General features: G+C 47.3%; 1 protein-coding gene across 1 annotated transcript in view; it reads right to left on the minus strand.

Annotated features, from left to right (window-relative positions):
* Positions 1-19,256, minus strand: part of Cdk15 (cyclin dependent kinase 15) — a 71,904-nt gene that overhangs the window by 11,693 nt on the left and 40,955 nt on the right. The window contains exons 8-9 of the mRNA XM_059278132.1: positions 9,192-9,240; positions 3,944-4,083 (exon numbers count right to left, since the gene is read on the minus strand). Of these exons, the coding sequence (XP_059134115.1) occupies positions 3,944-4,083; positions 9,192-9,240 (189 nt within the window). The remainder of the gene's footprint in view (positions 1-3,943; positions 4,084-9,191; positions 9,241-19,256) is intronic.

The following is a 19,256-nucleotide window of genomic DNA, read 5'->3' on the forward strand; positions in this document are numbered from 1 at the left end:
AGAGAGAGAGAGAGAGAGAGAGAGAGAGAGAGCGAGCCTTTGATGTCTTGATGATCAAGAGCCGTGGCTTAAGGGCCAGACTCTTAAATCATGTGGCATTTACTGGCCCAGATTAAAAAAAATATATATATACTCTTGTGGATCAGTACGTGTATTCAGAATGGCAAGCTTCCAAAATCAGTCTTAACTTTCTAAGGGTAACGTTTGGAAGGCTTCCTGTAAGAACGGAGGGGGGCGTTTCTAGAAGGGGCGGCTTAATGGTTTTCTGCTCCCCAACCCCCAAATCCCTAACTGGTGTTCCTTTCCCAGAGCCCAAGTTCATGCCGAGGGCAAAGGGAATTAAGCAAGGAGGCTGGACCTGCAGCTAAGATTAGAGAGTTGCCAAGGGCCTAATTTTAGGTCCTCGCTGTCCCAGCTGACGGCCTGCGCTGCTGACTTGGCCGTGGGGACCACAAGCGTGGCCGTGAGCTGGTGCCGGAGTGGGGAGAGGTGCTCCCCGGCCATCTGCAAAAGCAATTAGCTTGCTGATGGGTGTGTTTTGAGAGAGACTACCAATAATTTCTCCTTCAACAAATGTTTCTTCAGGTGTTCAAGAGTCAAGGAGGGAACACGTCAGAGCTTGGCAGACATTCCCACAGGCTCGACCCTCACACAGGGACGCTTTCCCGCTTAGCAGAGCTCTCCACCTGGGAGCTAATCCTGGAATTCCTGGGTTTGCATGACAAATCACCTTTGATCAGTTTCCTCTGGCTCTAAACTTACTGCCACAACCCGGGGAAAGTGTGGTTGGAGACTCGGCTTGATGGAAACCGGCATAGATTGATGGGACCCTTTCTTTGATTTTTGTGGGGAGTTTCACAGCTGCCTTCTGTGGGGATCTGGGCTGTCCTCTGGTCTCCATATATTTTCCACTTACAGGTTTCATGCTTAATTGTCTTCTTCAGAGGCTAGACAATGAGAGCTGGCATCTTCCAGATCAAAGGGGAAACAGAATATATTTTAAAGTGACAATTCTGTTATCCTGCGACTAGAATGCAACTAGAATAAACTGATGTAAATATAAGCCCCTAAACGAGGAGTCCATGCTGAAATACTTCCAGAGAGCAAAATCTCTCTAATTACAGCAAAGCAATTCTCCTCACACACCACTCAGAAGAACGCATCTTATTTTTGCACGGTCCTCATGCCTGCGGCGGTCCACCTCGGCCACGGAGATTTTTCTGTCCCTGCGGGTTGGGAGCTGGGCTTCTCCGCCGGGCACTCTCTGTCTGCAGAGCTGACTGTTAACAATGGCTCTTTGCCAGGGGCGACGAAAAAGCAGGCTGAGGAGGTGCCCCGACCAGGGAACGCAGCCCTTAGTGGAGGCTGCGCCCTTGGTCCGGGCCACTGTCGTGGAGGTACACAGACAGCTTCTTTCCAATCTCCCAGTAGCTTTGCTCTTCCCACCGACTCGCCTCACATCCTAGTGTCCATCTGTCTGTGTGTATTTCTGCACCTGCCCCACGCACGCACGCATGCATGCACGCACGCACGCACGCACGCACGCACGCACATACACACACACATAGTCGCACCCCTCTTCCCTGTCTCTTGGCGCTGGCCCCTTTCATCTTCTCCCTCAGGGATTCGAGATGTCGCTGCAGGAAGTGCTTGTCCGCCGAGGCAGCAGCCAGCAGAGCCCTGTGGCTTTGACAAACCTCATTTAATTGGGAGGAAGCCAGGAGAATTTGAAAGAACTGAAACATCCACGAAACTCCTTTTATCAGGCATAATTTAAACTCTGCATGGAAAAACCCCTATATGTATAAAGAAAAGTCAACTTCCCTCCTGCTGCGGGCTCTCCTCATCTCCCCCCAGCACAGGCTGGCTCCTGCAAGATTCCATCTTTTCATTTTTCTCAAAGTGTCAAAGTAGATTTGGGCTCTGCGGCAGGGTGAACAGAGAAGGAATACAGATTGTTCTCTCTCTCACCCGTGCGCGTGCGTGTACACACACACACACACACACACACACACACACACACACACACACACGTTTAGATAGTGTATGCACCAGAGTCTGTTCATTGATAGCTTTGCTTCAGATTTCTAGGGAGAATCAAAACCCGAGTTCCTAGGGACACACCAGTTGGGATAGTGACTGCTGCTTCTTAATTAAAAAGCTGGCGCCCAGAAAAACCTTGAAGATCCCAGCCAGTACTCAGTGTCCAGAATAATAGACTCTGCTATTAGGAAGCTAACAGGGAAGATTTCTTTAAGGAGAGAGATGGGAGTGAGGGGGTGTGCCGCCGAACGTGCACATGTATGGGATGTGGTAGAGTCGGGCACCCTGAGAGGGAAGGATCGTAGGCACAGATTGGAAAGAGGGGGGCATTACAGGACAGGAAGGGTGGACCCACATGAGGCGTAGGTGCCAGGAAAGGGGTGGGTGCTGTAGGTCGGCTGCGATGTCCTTCATCTAACCAACTAGCCCGACCCCATCTCTCGCCTCCTTGCAAAACCCTCTCCAGATTCACCTCCAGTCTCCTCTGTCTCTCTTGAATTAATCCTCCTTCCTCCAGAGCTTCCTTCAGCCATGCAGCCTCTGAACATCTGCGGCTGATTAGAGCAGATTTTAGCTGTTCTGATATGATTGGTGCTAATATGTGTAGAGGGTGCTCCATTTCCTCTTCATCACCTTCTTCTCCTCCCACTCCAGGAGATCCTCCGGGCCAACGACACGTCTCTTGTTTTCCTCAACTTTTTATAGCAATTCGTGTGTTCTTGACACGTAATGGCGGCTTAATAAATTCTCATGGCTGCCTCTTCTTACAGGGTTAAGTAAGATATTAACCTCAGATGCGTGATGACGGTTATTTTTAGAGATCTTGAAGTGACTCGCTTTAATAATAAAATTCCTCAATGATCCTAAACTAAGAGATGTGTGCTGTTTCACAACCATGTTGTGACCCAGAGACCCAGAGAAGCTGTGTTTACGAAGCCTGGCAACAGGGCCAGGTTGTGCCTATGCCTCTCAGCCATTACCTCTGCACCCCTGTGCACCCCAGCTCTGCACCCCTGCACACCCTGTCCCTAGTCTCACCCCACTTCTACCCCAGTCCCCTCTTCCCAGGCTGACCCCAGGCCTTCCTGCTTAGCTTTCTTTTCTTTGGCTTAGAACTTCAAACGACGATTTTCCACTGAAAATTGTGGATATTTTTCAAAGAAACCTCACCTAAGGATATTCTCCCCAGACCGCCCTCAACAGCCCAGGCCTTGACCACACCACCCACATCCTCCTCCTTAGCCCTTCCTGGTCACATTCTGAGAAACCCAAGGAGAGGTCCTGCCACGTGACTCCTCGGCAGATTTCAGATTTGGAGGATGACTTCAGGCGCAGGCGGCCGAGGCTGGTGTCAGGGTAACCCGTGTTTGCAGTGGGCGCCTAGCCTGGGAGGGAGCTTCCCCCCTACCCCCAACCTCCCAGCTTCCTGCCACCGCATCGTGTTACCAATCAAGAAGGGCCCATCTCTCCTTCCTGACATATCCATGTCACCTCTCGTCTTACTCTCTGGAAGGGAGAAGCAGCTTGTTAGAAACTTTGGTTTTGCCTTCTCCTGGCAGACGCTCGCGAAAGCAAACACCTCAGAGGCAACTTTCATCTCCGCCAATTTCTAAGCGTATGCTGGCGTGGGGGGAAGGTTTGCATCATTACAAGGAGGTCCTTGTCACCTTTCCCTACCCGTGCTTCGGGGTTTTAGAGAATCTTACTCAAAGCTCAGTAGAGACTGGGTCCCCTTGCTTCTTTCTGGAAAGCAAATTAACCTCTGACTTCATTTCTGGTTGTGAACTCTATGACTCTCCAGTATTGGGGGAAAGTATGTAAGACGCGGTTTGATGCATAGGCATGCACACGCGTGTATACACACACACACACACACACACACACACACACACACACTTACCATCAGGAAGCTGGTACAATTGGGATGGCAGGACACTGAAATAATCATGACCGAGTGCTTCCTGTGCTGAGACGCGGTCTCTAGGGAAGCCTTTTAGCATCTGGGAGGCCAAGTCTTCGGCTTCAGGAACTCTACCCAGCCTGGAAAGAAGAAATAGAATTTCTGAAGAGGCCACTATTCTGGAAAAGGGGGGTGAGGTGGGGTGGGCGGGCGGGCAGACAAAAACTGAAGAAGAAGTGACGAGGCTTAACATGTCTCAAACAAGGCCCTTCCTGGGCCACCAAAGCAGATGGCAAGTGGACACACATCACCCAACACAAAAACTCTTACGTGGCCTGTCACTGTGAGGAAAGGAGACAGTCACCCTTTACCTCCACCCTGTCACTGGGCACTATGTGCACGCAAAGGACACAGATTTGTGATTATAGAGACAGAATTATGTAATTAAGGCTTCTGCAGCCCCAACCAAGCAGAAAGGTCTAGTTGGCAGGATGTTCCAGGCTCTGGATACCAAAGACAGGAAGCACGGAGTCCTGGGCGGGAGATGGGAGGGGGTGAATCTGGACAGTGGAGGTTGCGTGTTACTATCCTATTAACAGGGTTCCTGATGCTCAGCCCCAGGTTCATCAGCTAAGTCATGTCCTTGGTTCCTCTCGAGATGGATCTGGGCAGTGGCAATAATCAAGTACCCAGGTTGCAGAAATGACTCATCCTGAAGATGAGCAGCTACGTTTACTGAGCAGCTATTACATGTTAACGGATGGCTGGCTCCGGAAGGCACCAGGCAAAACTGACCCCTAGTAGAGTTCAAGCACTCACCAAGCTGTCACACAAACGCACAGGTATGTTTGGGAAGGAAAAGGCTCTCCTCTAGTCTGAAGGTTTGAATTCTCGGCATCAGAAGGTCTGGCCTTGGGGAGATAATTAGGTTATTGGGGAAGAGCCTGCATGATTGGCTCAGGACCTTTATCAGATGAACTTTTGGGAAGCCTTTTGTTTCTTCTACTGTGTGAGGATGTGTCAAGAAGGCATCGTGTAATGAAGCACAGGGCCTTCATCAGACATTAAATCTCCTGGTGCCCTCATCTCAGACTTCCCGGCCTCTGGAATCTTCTTGTTGATTATCAATGATCCAGAGTGTTTTGTCGTACCAGGTTGAATCCATCTAAAATACTGTTTATTCTAGCAGCCCTGATCCCTGACCTGGAACAGAAGGAGGATGTGGTCAGGACTGGAGCCTGACATTCTGCATTGAGTGGCATGGCCACAAATGAACCATTCAAACCAAACCTAGAGGGGCTTGCTTAATGTCAGAGCCACCCATCAGCATAAAGCAAGGAGGAGCATGTGTTCCTTTTAGACATGCTGGAGGTCCTGTCCTACCCTTGTGATTTGTCCAATTTTCTCATGAGATTTGCATAAGAAATTTCCAGGGATCCGATTTCTGCAATACAAATCTGTTTCTGCAAACAGGTCATTAGTCTCTAACTCCAGAGTAACTGTTCCATAGACAAGATAAAGACGTTCGGACATCCCAGGGTAGGGGCCTGCTTACTTGCTGTGGCATGAAGGAAGACTGGTGGGTAGGTCGATCCTCCATGCTACATGCTCTGTCCAGGCTTTGGGACTCCATAAAACAGTAGCTACTGACCCATCACTCAACACAGGTAATGTGTGGTTGTTCTCAGAGGAGTGAAACAACAGGTTTAATTGCTGAGCATACCCTGTATATACATCTACATATATATATATATACATATACATATACACATACACATCTACATATATATATATATATATATATATATATATATATATATCTCATACCTTAGTATAAGAATCTCCTATCCCCCATTGTTGCTACTAACCCTCACAGTAGGGATGAGGCTGCCTACCATAAGTTCATCTGGGTACTGTGCTTTCTGCTACAGCCATAGAGAGGGGAAAGTGTAGGGCTAGAGCGGCCGCTCTCTAACGCTTTCACTCTAGGATGTGGTAGACACCCATGGTAGGAAACATCCATCAGTGGGAAGGAACAATCATGAGGAAAGCGTCTAGAACTGCCTGCCAGTCTAAAACATGAGTCTATACTCACGAGGCCCACATGAAAGAGACTGCCCTTCACCCCACAGCAAGGCCCAGTTCCAGACCCACGCACGATCCCGTTGCACCTCTGAAGGAGTTGTTCAGAAAGGCTGGGCATACCTCAGCTAGTCTAGGTTTACCACACTTGCCAGCTGAGTCCGTCGTGACCCTGGGCAGCAGATGAACCCTGGTTCCTCCCCTCACCTTCTGGCTGACCCTGGTCAGGTGACCTAGTTTCCCTAAGCCTCTGTTCCTTCCTGTTCGACACCAGAATGTCACATTAAGAATGAATGCAATGGGCTGGAGAGATGGCTCAGTGGTTAAGAGCACTGACTGCTCTTCCAGAGGTCCTGAGTTCAATTCCCAGCAACCACATGGTGGCTCACAACCACCTGTAATGAAATCTGGTGACTTCTTCTGGCCTGCAAGGACACATGCAGGCTGAACACTTTATACATAATAAATAAATAAATCTAAAAAAAAAAAATGAATGTAACAATATCGAGCCCCCATTAGCACACAGTGGGCACACATCCTATGTAACATTAGTCATCTACAGAGCCAAGGATTTTCTCATGTGCTAACACAGGCCAAACTGTGGTGATATATTATGTACCCCAGTAAAGCTTACCAGAGGATCAGAGGACAGAGCCAGCCACTAGATTAGACACAGAGGTCTGGCAGTGGTGGCACACACCTTTAATCCTATCACTTGGGAGGCAGAGATCTGTCTGGATCTCTGTGAGTTCAAGGCCACACTGGAAACAGGGCCAGGGAGTGGTGGCACACACTTTTAATCCCAGTACTGGGAAGCACACTGTGCCTTTAATCCCAGGAAGTGACGGCGGGGTGGAGAAAGGTATATAAGGCGTGAGGAAACAGGAACTATGGCAGTTCAGCTGAGATCCTTTCAGGTGAAGACTCAGAGGCTCTCTGTCTGAGGAAACAGGATCAGCTGAGGAGTTGGTGAGGTGAGGTTGGCTGTGGCTTGTTCTGCTTCTCTGATCTTTCAACTTTCACCCCAATATCTGGTATCAGGGTTTTTTTATTTAAAAAAAATCTAAGATTCGAACAACAGCCAATCCTGTCCAATAGAATTTTCCACAGTCATGAAAACAGTCTATTTTTACTCAGTCCAATATGGTAGGCACTGTCCATATGTGGCTGTTGAGCCCTAGGAATATGGGTGGTGCAAATGAACAACTGAACTTTACCATTAATTTGGAACAGTTTTATTTTGAGAGCTGTACATGGCTAATGGCGACCATGGCATTAGCAAGGCTCCAGATACGACTTCTTGCTCCAGGGACCAAGCAGAGAAAAGGAGAGTCTGAGCAAAGGCCAGAGGCCGAGGAATGGGCAGAGGCAGTCGGTGATGTGTGGTCGGCAGAGTCAGGTGACACAAGGAGAGGGGGGCGAATTGGTGACATCAGGAAGCCAGTGGCAGGATTGTCGCAGCCGCAACAGCAGCAGCATCGGGTATTAAGTTGCTTTGTGGTTTGGAGTTTTAATCGGAGGAAGGGAGGGAAGCGGAGGAGCCGGAGGAGCAGCACGGAGATTCAAATATCTCGAGGCTAGGGTGAGGGGGCCCAACATGCCCACAAGAGGATGGTTGTGCTTTTTGTTGTTATTGTTTTAGCAAGGTTAAATTGATTGCAATCTTAACGCTGAAACAACTTAAGACAGCCCTGATCTGCTTAGAAAATAGAGCTGACCCAGCTCCTACTTAGGGCCTCAAAAACATGTCATTGATAGCCTGGGGACTCCAAGGGGCGCTCAAGGTTAGACCGATGTTCCTGCCAGCTTTGACATAGCTTTTGAATGAATATTTTAAAATCATTGATACCTAAATCTAAAAAATGAAGTGTGTTTTTATTTGCCAATGCCACTCAATAAAATGTCTTATAGTAAAGATAACTTGCATACACCTTTAACCCCAGCACTCAGGAGGCAGAGGCAGGTGGATCTCTGAGTTCAAAACCAGTCTGGTCTGCAGAGTGAGTTCCAGGACAGCCAGGGCTATACAGAGAAACAACAACAAAACAACAAACACAAAAAAATGAAAATAAAATGTCATGATAAAGTGATAAATCTACAGTCTGTTGTGTTTGCTTAGCAGTAATTGTGACTAAAGTTTGCACATCCCAAAGGATATAATAAGCAACAGTTCCTGGGAACATGCCTCTGAAGTAATGGGGGGCGGGGGTGTTCAAGTCATTCTGTGCTTTGAAAACAAGGACATCTTGGAGGCCTTGTCTGTCCTAATAAGAGATCCCCTGGGATTCCGTGACTCTGTGTTTATTCTTTGTACCCCGTTTTTCACTCTAAACTTTTAAAAGCGTACAAATGGTACATACGGCACAATCGAGCCACATTTGGTTAGATTAAACCACTCTGCATATTCAAAGACCAACATTCCAGCGTCCAGTTGGGATCTTGGCTGGGAAAGTCTTCACTGCTCCCCACCTGCGGGAGTGTTTTCCTTTGACATCTGAGCTCCTTCACCCAGCCTCTGATGTCTCCCTCACTGCCCTTTCTGCCTCCTCACTGAAGCAAAAAGAACAGAGCCTCCGCTAATTACTCTCAGATCAAATAATGCTGGTTATTGTAATTGGTCATTGTCCGAAAACACTGAGTTCTTCTTCGCCCAGGAGCCGCCTGGCTCAGCATAGTTAGCTAGCTATTCCCGGAATGTCTCTATTATCTGTTTTACTTTGCAAAAGAAACTAGGGATTTGTTGAAAGCTGGTAATAAAAGTCTGCCCTGGCCTGAGCTGAGACCATGTTGAGAGGGCCTGGGAAAGCATGACCTCCATGAATCAGGTTCCCCCTCCAATGGCCACTCAATGATGTTATTTGGTTTCTGTCTGTCAGAGAATAATAAACCCACTAGGTTTTCTTGGAGGCCCAACACTACTGCTCTCGGGGCCTGGGGCATGGCTGAGGGGCACAAAACAATTTTAATGACCAAACTCACTGAAATGGTTCATAAAGAAAAACTAACACCCTCCCGGGGGGGGGGGGGGGAGGCTGGCTCTCTCAGAGGCATCTTTCTGGGGCTCAGATGGAGGTGCTGGGGGCTGGCGCTCAGTACGCCGAGGTCTAGGGAAGCATCTCTGTTCTCCGTGTCTAAAGAAAAGAGGACTGGCCAATGTGGCGCTTACCTGCTCCAGACAATCTGCAGGCTTTGAGGCTTAGGCAGCGGGAACCATTCTGGAAAGCACACAGAGAAACATTAAAACCGAGAACAACCCTCCAATGGATTGCCAAAAATATTATTAAAATTCCAAATGCTCTTCTCGGCTTGGAGTAAAAGAGGATTCTAGAATCAGGGAAGCTAACTACTGACTTTTAAGGCCTCTTCTTGGGATGTTTATGATTCACTGAAAGCTACTATTAGGCATGAATTTTGTGTCCTTCAGATTCCCGTGTTGAAGTCCTAATACAGAGTATCATATAGGACCTTATATGGAAAGAGGGTCCATGTGACATTCTCATTAGGGTGGGGCCTAATATAATTATGGTATCCTCATAAAAAGGGAAAATTTGCACAAAGAGATACGTGTTAGGAAAGATAACACAAAGAACTGCGAGAGCAGCTATCTCCAATCCAAGGATCGACACCTGCAGAGACTGCCTCGGTCCTTGGAAAGACCCTACCCTGCGGATGCCACCCTTTCAGAACAAGGAACAAGGCGTTTCTGTTATTTGAGCTTCTCAGTTTGTGGTCTTTTGGTACGGCAGCTTTCCATACACACTTTCACAAACCACTGTGGTTAAAACAGTCAGTTGAATTAACAACATACAACATACCATGTGTAGAGTGTGTGCAAGAGCTAGAGGAACAAGAAACCAAAAGAAACTCCCTGACCCTCCAGAGCTTACAGTTCATCTTGGAGAATAAAAGAACACACACACACACACACACACACACACACACACACACACACACACGCGCGCAGCTGGGCATGACACCTCACAGCTATAATCCCAACACTGGAGAGGCTGAAGTAGGAGGACCGCCATGAGTTTGAGGGCAGCCCGTGCTACAGAGTGAGACCATGTCTCAAACAAACAAACAAGTAAACAAGCAGACAAAAACAAAATCTACTACCACCACTACCACGACCACAACAGAAAATCATGTACCAAGTGATGGGGTAAAGTCTCAAAACTCAAGCGTGGGGATGGGGGGGGCACGGGGGGGGGGGACGGGGGGAGGCGCGCGGGGGGGGGGGGGGGGATATGATGGCTCAGTAGTTAAGAGTGACTACCGCTCTTTCAAAGGACCCCAGTTGGACTCCCAGGACTCCCAGCAGGTAGCTTTCAACATCCTGTAACTCTAGCTCAGCAGAGATCTGATGCCTTTGGCCTCTGCAGGCAGCTGCACTCCCGTGCGCACACCCACACATAGATACACACATACACATAGTTAAAAAATAAAAACAAACCTTAAAAACGAACAATTGTTTTAAAGTAAGGGGGGGATATAATTTTATACACTGCTTGTGATACAATAGAAGCGGATCCTGGCTTAGGTGATTCATCCTCAGGCCGGCTCAGTGGGTGAAATGCCAGACCGTGTAAGCTTGGCAGCCTGTGTTCCATCCAAAGACTCACGGCACAGCTGGGTGTGGTGTGCACATCTGTAATCCCAGCAATCCTACAGCAAGATGGAAGGCAGAGCCAGGAGAATTGGCCTAGAAGCTATCATCAAGTCAGCTAGCCTGGGGTACACAAGGCAGCAGAAACAGGGAGCCCCTGGCTCAGCAAGATGGAATGCCAAACCCACTCCCCAAAAATTGCCCTCTGACCTTCACACACGCACCATGGCACATGTGCAAACACACATACGCACACGTACCAAACATATGAAAATTTTCTAAGGGGGCATCACTGGAGAGATGGCTCAGCAGTTAAGAGTGAATGCTGCTTTTGTAGAGGACCTGAGATCAGTGTACAGCACCCATCCTGGGTGGCTCACAAGGGCTTGTAACTCTAGCTCCAAGGGATCCAATGCTCTTTTTGCCTCCTAAGACACCTAAACACACGTGGCATTCATACACACACATACACACACACACATAAACAAAAATAATAAAAACAAATCTGTAGGAATGGCAGGATGGGTCAGTGGTTAAGCAAGAGCTCTTGCCCCGCATCCACATCAGACAGCTCACATGCCTGTGACTCCAGACCCAGTGGGTCCAGTGCCCTCTACTGGCCTCCACAATCACCTGCACTCATGTGCTTATTATTCCCCCCTCCCCAACACACACACATAATTAAAAAAAATAAAATCTTTTTAAAGCTTTAAAAATTCTAAAATGGATAGTAAAAAATAGAATGTTATTTGGAGCATGCTATATTATTTATATTGGAATACACAAATTTCTTTTTGCTCTTGGTTACGACATTCGTGTCAACTTGAACTAAAACCACAATGAAAGGGGAGTTTTTAATTTTAGAAATAATAATTCAATTTGGTTGAGTTAGCACCCAGCTCTCCTAGCACTTGGGAGGCAGAGGCAGGAAGGTCACCCCAAGTTCAAGGGCTAAATAGGGGACACTCCGTTTCAACAAACAAATTAAGAACTAGTAATTGACTTCTGGGCGTGGGGCACGTGTCCATGGTCGCTGCACTTGGCAGGCAGGAGCAAGAAGATGGAGAGTTCTAGGCCAGCCTAGACTACTTACGGGGCCCAGACAAACAAGCAAACTAATAAACAGCGATTGAAAGTCTAATGGACGGAAGGGCCACAAGAGAAGCTGGGGATGAAGTCAACTGATACTGCTCTTCAAAGTCCCCCTTCCTGCCCCCCACTTCCTTTGTTCTTTCTTGAGACAAGGAGCTTAGACTGGCCTCAGACTTCTGATCCAGACTAAAGAAAAGCATTTCAACTCTAATTGAAAATGGCATTTCTGGTCTTCCCTTTTCTTGGACCTAAAATATGATTGTTTTGGTTTTAAAAATCCCTTCTTCTAGGTTCTTTATAAATGGAATAAACTAAGACTGAGTATCGTGGCTAAGAATTTAGTCATCCTTAGGGTGACAGCCACTTTGATAACCCTGACATGTGCCTGTTGATAGGTACACAGAAAGACCTAGAAGACTTCGTAAGTGCCTGGGACTAGAGGGGCTCACTCTTCATGTTTATGTTCTCTCTCTCTCTCTCTCTCTCTCTCTCTCTCTCATTGGTTTTTCAAGACAGGGCTTCTCTGTGTAGCCTTGGCTGTCCTGAAACTCACTCTGTAGTCCAGGCTGGTCCGGAACTCATAGAGATCCGCCTACCTCTGCCTTCCAAGTGTTGGGATTAAAGGCGTGCAGCACCATGCCTGGCTTTACTTTCTCAAAAAAAAAAAAAATTAAATAGAAAGCATATACAGTTAGCCTTCCACATCTGAAGACACCTAGCCACAAATTCCCCATGAATTCAACCAATGATGAATTGAAAATGTACATAATTTTTAATTGCTGGGCCAGACATAGTGACTCAAACATATAATCCTGAGAGAGGAGGCTGATATAATTCAGGGCCAGCCTGGGCTACATAGTAAGACTCTTGTCTCAAACAAAAAAAATAAAAAGTAAATTGCTAGGGCAATTGTAGTAGACACATTCACATTTCTTGATCATTATTGGAGAGTACTAGACAATACATTATAACAATTATTCACACAGCACCGCGTTAGACAATGGGCTCATGCTCTGAGGATCCCAAGGGACGACACTATTAGTTTTAATTTCAAGAGTAAGTTCAACTACAAGTTTATTTACAGTGCTGAGTTGTAGAGTAAAAGGAGTGATTAAAGAAAGCTCCTGAAACTGAGTTCCCAAAGTCAGGTGCAACCAGATGGGACCACGCAGCTAGTAGGTGTAGCGGCCCTGATGGGAACTAAGGGGTCACTTACGTGTAAGGCTACTCCATTTACTGGCCTGTGCCTACATTCAACATAACTAGTAAAGACAAGACTATCCGGACTCTCGACTCTTACTTAGTGTTTATTGACAAACTACTTCCTGATCCCTGTTTGCTATTCTCCCCAGCAAAAATAAATAAGAAAGAAAAGAAAAAGAAAACGGTTCCTTGCTCAATCACATCCCAGTTTCCAGCCAACAGAAGAAGAATCCTTGAGACTTCCAGCAAGTTATTGCAACCAGGGTGTCTTGGCGACTTTTCCATTGCTGCGCTGAGCCGCCGTGACCAAGGCAACCCATAGAAGAGTTTATTTGGGGCTTACAGTGTCAGAGGGTCAGGATCCATGGCCCGTCATGGTGGGTGGGGAACAGGGCTGCAGGGAGGCAGGCAGGGCGCTGGAGCAGGAGCTGAATCTTCAACTACAGGCAGAAAGAGCTAACTGGGAATGTTATGTTAATGGCGGGGTGGACTTTTGAAACCTCATCCCCGTCCCCAGTCACACACCTCCTCCAACGAGCAACACCTAATCCTTCCCAAACACTTCCACTAACTGGGGACTCAGCATTCAAACACAGGCCGATGGGGGCCATTCTCACCTAAACCACCACCACGGAGTCCTCAGTTACGGTTCCTTCTGTGCGTACACACACACACACGCACGCACGCACGCACGCGCGCGCACACACACACACACACACACATCATGGTGTGTGAGTGGAGATCAGAGAACAGCTTTTGGGAGCCACATCTCCTTCCGCCGCCGGGTCCAGAGATTGAACTTGGGTTGCCGGTCTTGCATAGCAAAGTGGTTTTACCTGCTGAGCCCCAGAGGTTTCTTTCTTATTTTATGTGTGTGAGCGTTTTACCTGCACATACATACGTGTACCATGTGTGTGCATGCCTGGTGCTCACAGAGGCCAGAAAAGGACATTAGGTCCCCTGAAACGGGAGTTACAGACCGTTGTGAGTTGCCGTGTGGACGCTGGGGCCTCTAACCCAGGTCCTCTGGAAGAGCAGTACATGCTCTTAACCCCTGAGACCTCTCTCCAGCCCCAGGTGTATTTCTTGGCTGTGTGGCTTGGCAACATGAACACAAAATCCCAGCTCAAATCTCTCTGCCACTCAGGTGCTGAGGGACTCGGGGGTGAGGATTGCTCAGCTTGTTCCGGTGGAAGCAACAGCAAGTTTCGAGAATGTTTAATGGGAATCATTTCCTAGTTTCCGGAAAGATTAGATAAGGCCTCTGGCATGGAATTTGGACTCAAAAAGCTACTTATTGGTTTCATTGCCTCTCTCGCCCTTCTTCCTTTTGCTCTTGAACCCAGTTTTGGGAGAGGGGGCCATGGTCCAGTAAGGTAGGGCAGCCTCACCTGCAGAGCTTTTTAAAAACAAGGCAGCCTGGCTCCACCCCCTAGAGAGTCTGATTTAATAGGCCTGGGAGGGGCCACACGTTGGTTAGTTGTTGTGCAGTTATTATGCCGTTAATAGGCTCCAGATGTTTCCAGCGAGGTTAAGATTGGAGGACTGCTGATCTAACCAGGAAAGCCGGGTCTAGCACTTGCCAGCAACTGGACATGCTTCCCTGAACTTCACTTCCTCATCTGCCACAGCTTAAGAGAGGCTGTCGGGAGAATTCCGTTAATCAGTGCATATTAAAAAAAAAAAAATTGCAGAACGCATCAGACTCCTGCTTAGGAAGTTTTTTTTCTTCAAAACAGCAAAGAGGGAATGTGACAAGGGCGAAAGAGATTCTCCCAGGAACTCCAAAATGGATGCCCTGGACCCCAGGAGGGCGACATTTTGAACTTGAGCTCTCTGATTCTGCATCCTGATTCCTCCCACATCTATTCTCTAGCTACATCAGCAAAGCAGCCAGGGTCAGTTGGGGAGTCGCTGGGCAGCAAAGCCAAGTCCACTGCCTGTTAGTGACCTACCCTCCCACTTGGACGCAGACACCCACACGCTGGATGACCTTGACTCTCTGCCATTGATTTTTTCCCATTAACTTTCAAGCAATCGATGAGAGAAAGGTCCACAGACAAACAGGCATCTCACACAGCACCATTTCAAGAGGGTCTGTTTCTCTGGCTTCAGTGGCCTCTAAAAATAATGGGTCTAGAGGCAGCATGCTTCCCTTCTCCTTCCAAAGATGATACTAAATCATCAGGACGGCTTTTCCTCCATCTCCTTTCTCAGCCGCTCTCTTAAAGGGAGTGAGCTCTTATTTGAGTTCAGCTGGAACCCAAGGCAGGAAAAGCAAAGCCCGGTTTGCAGAAGTGGGCTGGAAAAGCAGAGTATTTAAATTTCCAGACGAAGTCGAATTTAAATGAGGGTGGAGCAGCTGCTACCCTGATAAAAGATAGCACGGGCTTTTTTTTTGTTTGTTTGTTTTTTCATCAATGTTTAATAGAACTCATTTCACAACCGACTCAAGTATGGCAACCTTTAGTCACTAGAGATTTGTTGATTTGATCAATTGATAAAACGCCGCCTGACTTTTTTTTTTGAGCCTCGGCTCAGGGTAAAAAACCTTTTCTGGTTATTAGAGTCCTGCCACGGTCGCCCTAAGGTTATCTTATAGTGCCGTCTACTGAACTACACCCCTGGAATTTCCTGAACACAATGCATTCTTGAGATATCACGTATTTATATAGTTGATAACGCTGCTAGCCTGATGTCGGTATCTCAAGCAGCAATGTTCAGAGTGCACTGCAGAACTCTGGAGCTCTTTCTTCTCTACCTGTACAGCACCCCCTCCCGGGTACCCCTTCCCGGGCACCCCCTCCCCCACATCCTCATGGAGCGGTCATGGAAGCTTGCTTAGTCTTTGACCCCACGATCTTTATCAGGCTTCAGGGATCTCTGGGAGGGGGCACCTTCGTGGCTCTAAAAGCCAGAGTACCCATGGATGAGGCTCCCACTCCAGTTCATATGTCTGGCTTGTCATTCATGTGACCCTGCACCCAAACTTCTTGTGATCGGAGAGCTACCCCACCCTCTGAGGTCTGTTCCTAAGGTGAAGAGGGAGAAGCCAGGCCTGACTCTGGGCCTTGGAGACCCAGGAGGAGATCCGGGCAGTCGGGGCTCTCCCCATGCTTGGGGGCAGAACCCTGGCTGTTCTCTAGCAACTCCCACAAATGACATTTGAATTTGATGGACCTTCAGCATTTATCACACTTGATGATGCCGTGTTGGACGTTTGCCTCTCCCCTGTAGCCTCCCTCCAAATGCTCGTCACCGAGCACATAGCACACCTGGTATTCCCCAGCAAGCCTATGATCATGTGATTTCTGTGGCGCTGTTATTAATAACTACCTTAGTCCTCTCTAGCCCCTCTGGTTCTTCCTCTCAGCTTCCAGAGTCCCTTCCCTGTCCTTGTCCGGTTGCTTCTTGTCTGGTTAGGGTCAGCCAGGGCCTTCTCTTCCTTCTCTACACCGCCCTCCCTAGGCTTCCATTACATCCTTACACTCACACCTTCCTGGTCTGTATTTCTAGACTGGGATCTTTTCATAGGCCTTTCATAGGTCTTTCAAGTTGGTTTTTAGAGATCTGTTCCTCCCCGCTTTCTTTGCTGTTCCACTGAGAGAGGCTCTCTGTCTCTCACCATTGAGACAGATCTTCTTCCCCTTCACAATTCAAATCTGATTAGTCACCACTTCCTGCCTTCCTTCTAAAAGGTTTTTTAGATGCGCCCTCCTCCCCTTACTCCTTGCCAATACTCTAGTGCTGACATCTCATTCGTCTTCTAGGATTTAGAGACAATTGTCTCTGGTTTTACCTACCACGAACTCAATTCTGCATTTTGTCCTCCCAAGCAACTGTTTTTATAAGTTAATCCCTGCTCTATCACCTTCCTGCTAAAAAAACCGTCCTATGCCCTCTGTTTGTTTATAGGTCAATATGCAAATTCTTAGTGATTGACAGGCACCTCCCAGTTGGCCCCATCCACCCTTCAGCCTCCTGTCCTGAAATGGTCCTTCAACGAACCAACATTCTAGATGTCATGTGCAACGGGCTAAGTCCATCTGCTCACTGTTCCCAGCACCTGGATCCTTTTTGTCTGGTACACACGTTCTTGCTCACCCGGAGAAAGTCACCCTCCTGTCACCTTCTCTCTAACTACTGTGGCCACCACATTCATATCTCTTTCTCAGGAAGCCAGTCTCAGAGACCTCAAATTAAGGGTGCCTTCCCCAGAATTCCTAAAGGTACCCAGCTACCCCTGCTGCTGTACATTTTCCATATTGTATAACTGGTTCTCGTCCCTGGTTCCTGGATGATATTTCTGGAAAGCAAGGATCCATGCTACGGTCCTTTATTTTTCAGACCTAATGCCTACCTTTAATAAATACTTTGCTGGATGAATGAAAAAAAGTTGAGGTTTGGGTTAAAACGTAGAAATAAATGCACTACCTCTTACTTGCAAAACTCACTTGTGTGTCTAGTTTCTGTGTCTTTAGGAGATGGTGTCAGGCCATGAGGGTGGGAAAGGGACCTCTGGTTTGAGTCGGTTCTATGACACTTAGTGCTTTTAAGACCCTTCCTGGAATTGGGAAGGAACAAGGCAGGACTTAACGTTGTGTGTATTTTTTTAGTATTTGACATTTATCTTAATTAATAAATAAAAACTGTAATCTGGGTATGGTGGTACACGCCTGTAATCCTAGCACTTGAGAGGCTGAGGCAGGATTGTGAGTTCAAGACCAATTTGGGCTACAAAGTGAGTAGCAGCCTACCCAGGGCTACAGGGCAAGACCTTGTTTTGAAAAACAAAACAAAATATTGTACACACATACACACACACACATACAAACACACATATGCACATGGTTTTATATTAAAAATATTTTACCTGCTTTCACTTGCAATTTTCCTAACCTTACTTTAAGATCATCTACCCCACTCCATAAAAACTAATAATTGCTACCAAATAAATAAAAGATGAGAAAACCGAAAATAAATGTGGAAACTAGAAGAAACTATTAATGAAGATCAAAGTGGGCTGTGTATCTAAATTAATTTCACTGACTGGTGTGGGGGACGGGTTAATAAAGATGTTAATAGAAACTCCCCAGGAGCTTTCTGCAGCACCCCTGAAGTGATATCATAATGAGTCCAATCGCAGCTCATAGATCCCGTGAATGCCTGTGGCTTCATTAGCGTTAGCAAGGGAGTGCTGCTGGAATCCCAGGGATGGGCCTCCATTCAACAGTACATTCCAGAAGCCAAGCTCAGCTTCAGAAATCAAAGCTGGGTGGAAAGACATCATTATCAGGAAATGGGCCTGGAAGAGTATCATTAGCTGTCCTCTGTGCAGGGTATTGTTTAATTACCAAACAATATTTATGCTTGATAATGAATGCATGTGGAATGCTGTCATAAGGACCACCTTGGGATCCAATGAATCTGGATATTCGGAGTCAACTGCTTCCTGGCTAGGTGACCTGGGGCAGATACCTGCTTCTTAAAGCTACAGCTCTCATTTATAAAGTATGGATGGTAACATTGCTCCTATTTGATAAGGTGGCTGTGAATCAAAGTAAGATGATTCCATTTCACAACTATCTAGTGATGCATATTATGAACCAGTTAAGGGGCATGCATAAAATTCAGCTAGAAGTAGCTGAACTAGAATTTTCCAGAGTCCTTCCTCTTACAACATATTTGAACAAAATAAGCAGTGAAGAAGCCAGTATGGCCAACTTAGCTGGCTTACGCATTCTGTGGTAGGCGGATAACAAGGGTTCTCCTAGGGAAAAGCTCTGTGGGCACAGGATGGGTGGGCATCTGACAGCAATTTAGATGTGGGGAGCGAACAGGTACAGCCTTAATGGGCACTCAGACCCACTTAGGTAGGTGCTTAAAAAACTGAACATCAACTTTCCTGATGTGGGAATCCAGACAACATTTAGACCCACAGAAGCCAAACCAAAAGTCAGACCTGGTGCCACCAGGCATGCCCAACATCCTGAAGGAGGCCGGGGTTTCTATGGTTCTAAACACACCTGTCATGATGCCCGTACCGCGGTGAATCATTGAGCAGCTGAAGTTGAACACTGTGACAGAGAGAATGGGGAGTGGGGTGGGGGGGACTTAGATCGGGCTTTTCTGAAAACCTAGGCTCTGTGGTAGATGCCATTCGACAGTTTCTCAGCACTGTGCTGCAAAAGGGGGACAGGGACACAGTGTGACAGACAGAAAGAGCAAAGGTTGGATGCTGGTTCCATCCTTTCCAATCAGGGAATTCCTCTCTGTGAGTCTGGGAGAACATTTCCTCATCTGTAGGATGGTACCACCTCCTCCAACAAT

Source organism: Peromyscus eremicus, chromosome 13 (assembly GCF_949786415.1).
Source record: "Peromyscus eremicus chromosome 13, PerEre_H2_v1, whole genome shotgun sequence".
NCBI lineage: Eukaryota > Metazoa > Chordata > Mammalia > Rodentia > Cricetidae > Peromyscus > Peromyscus eremicus.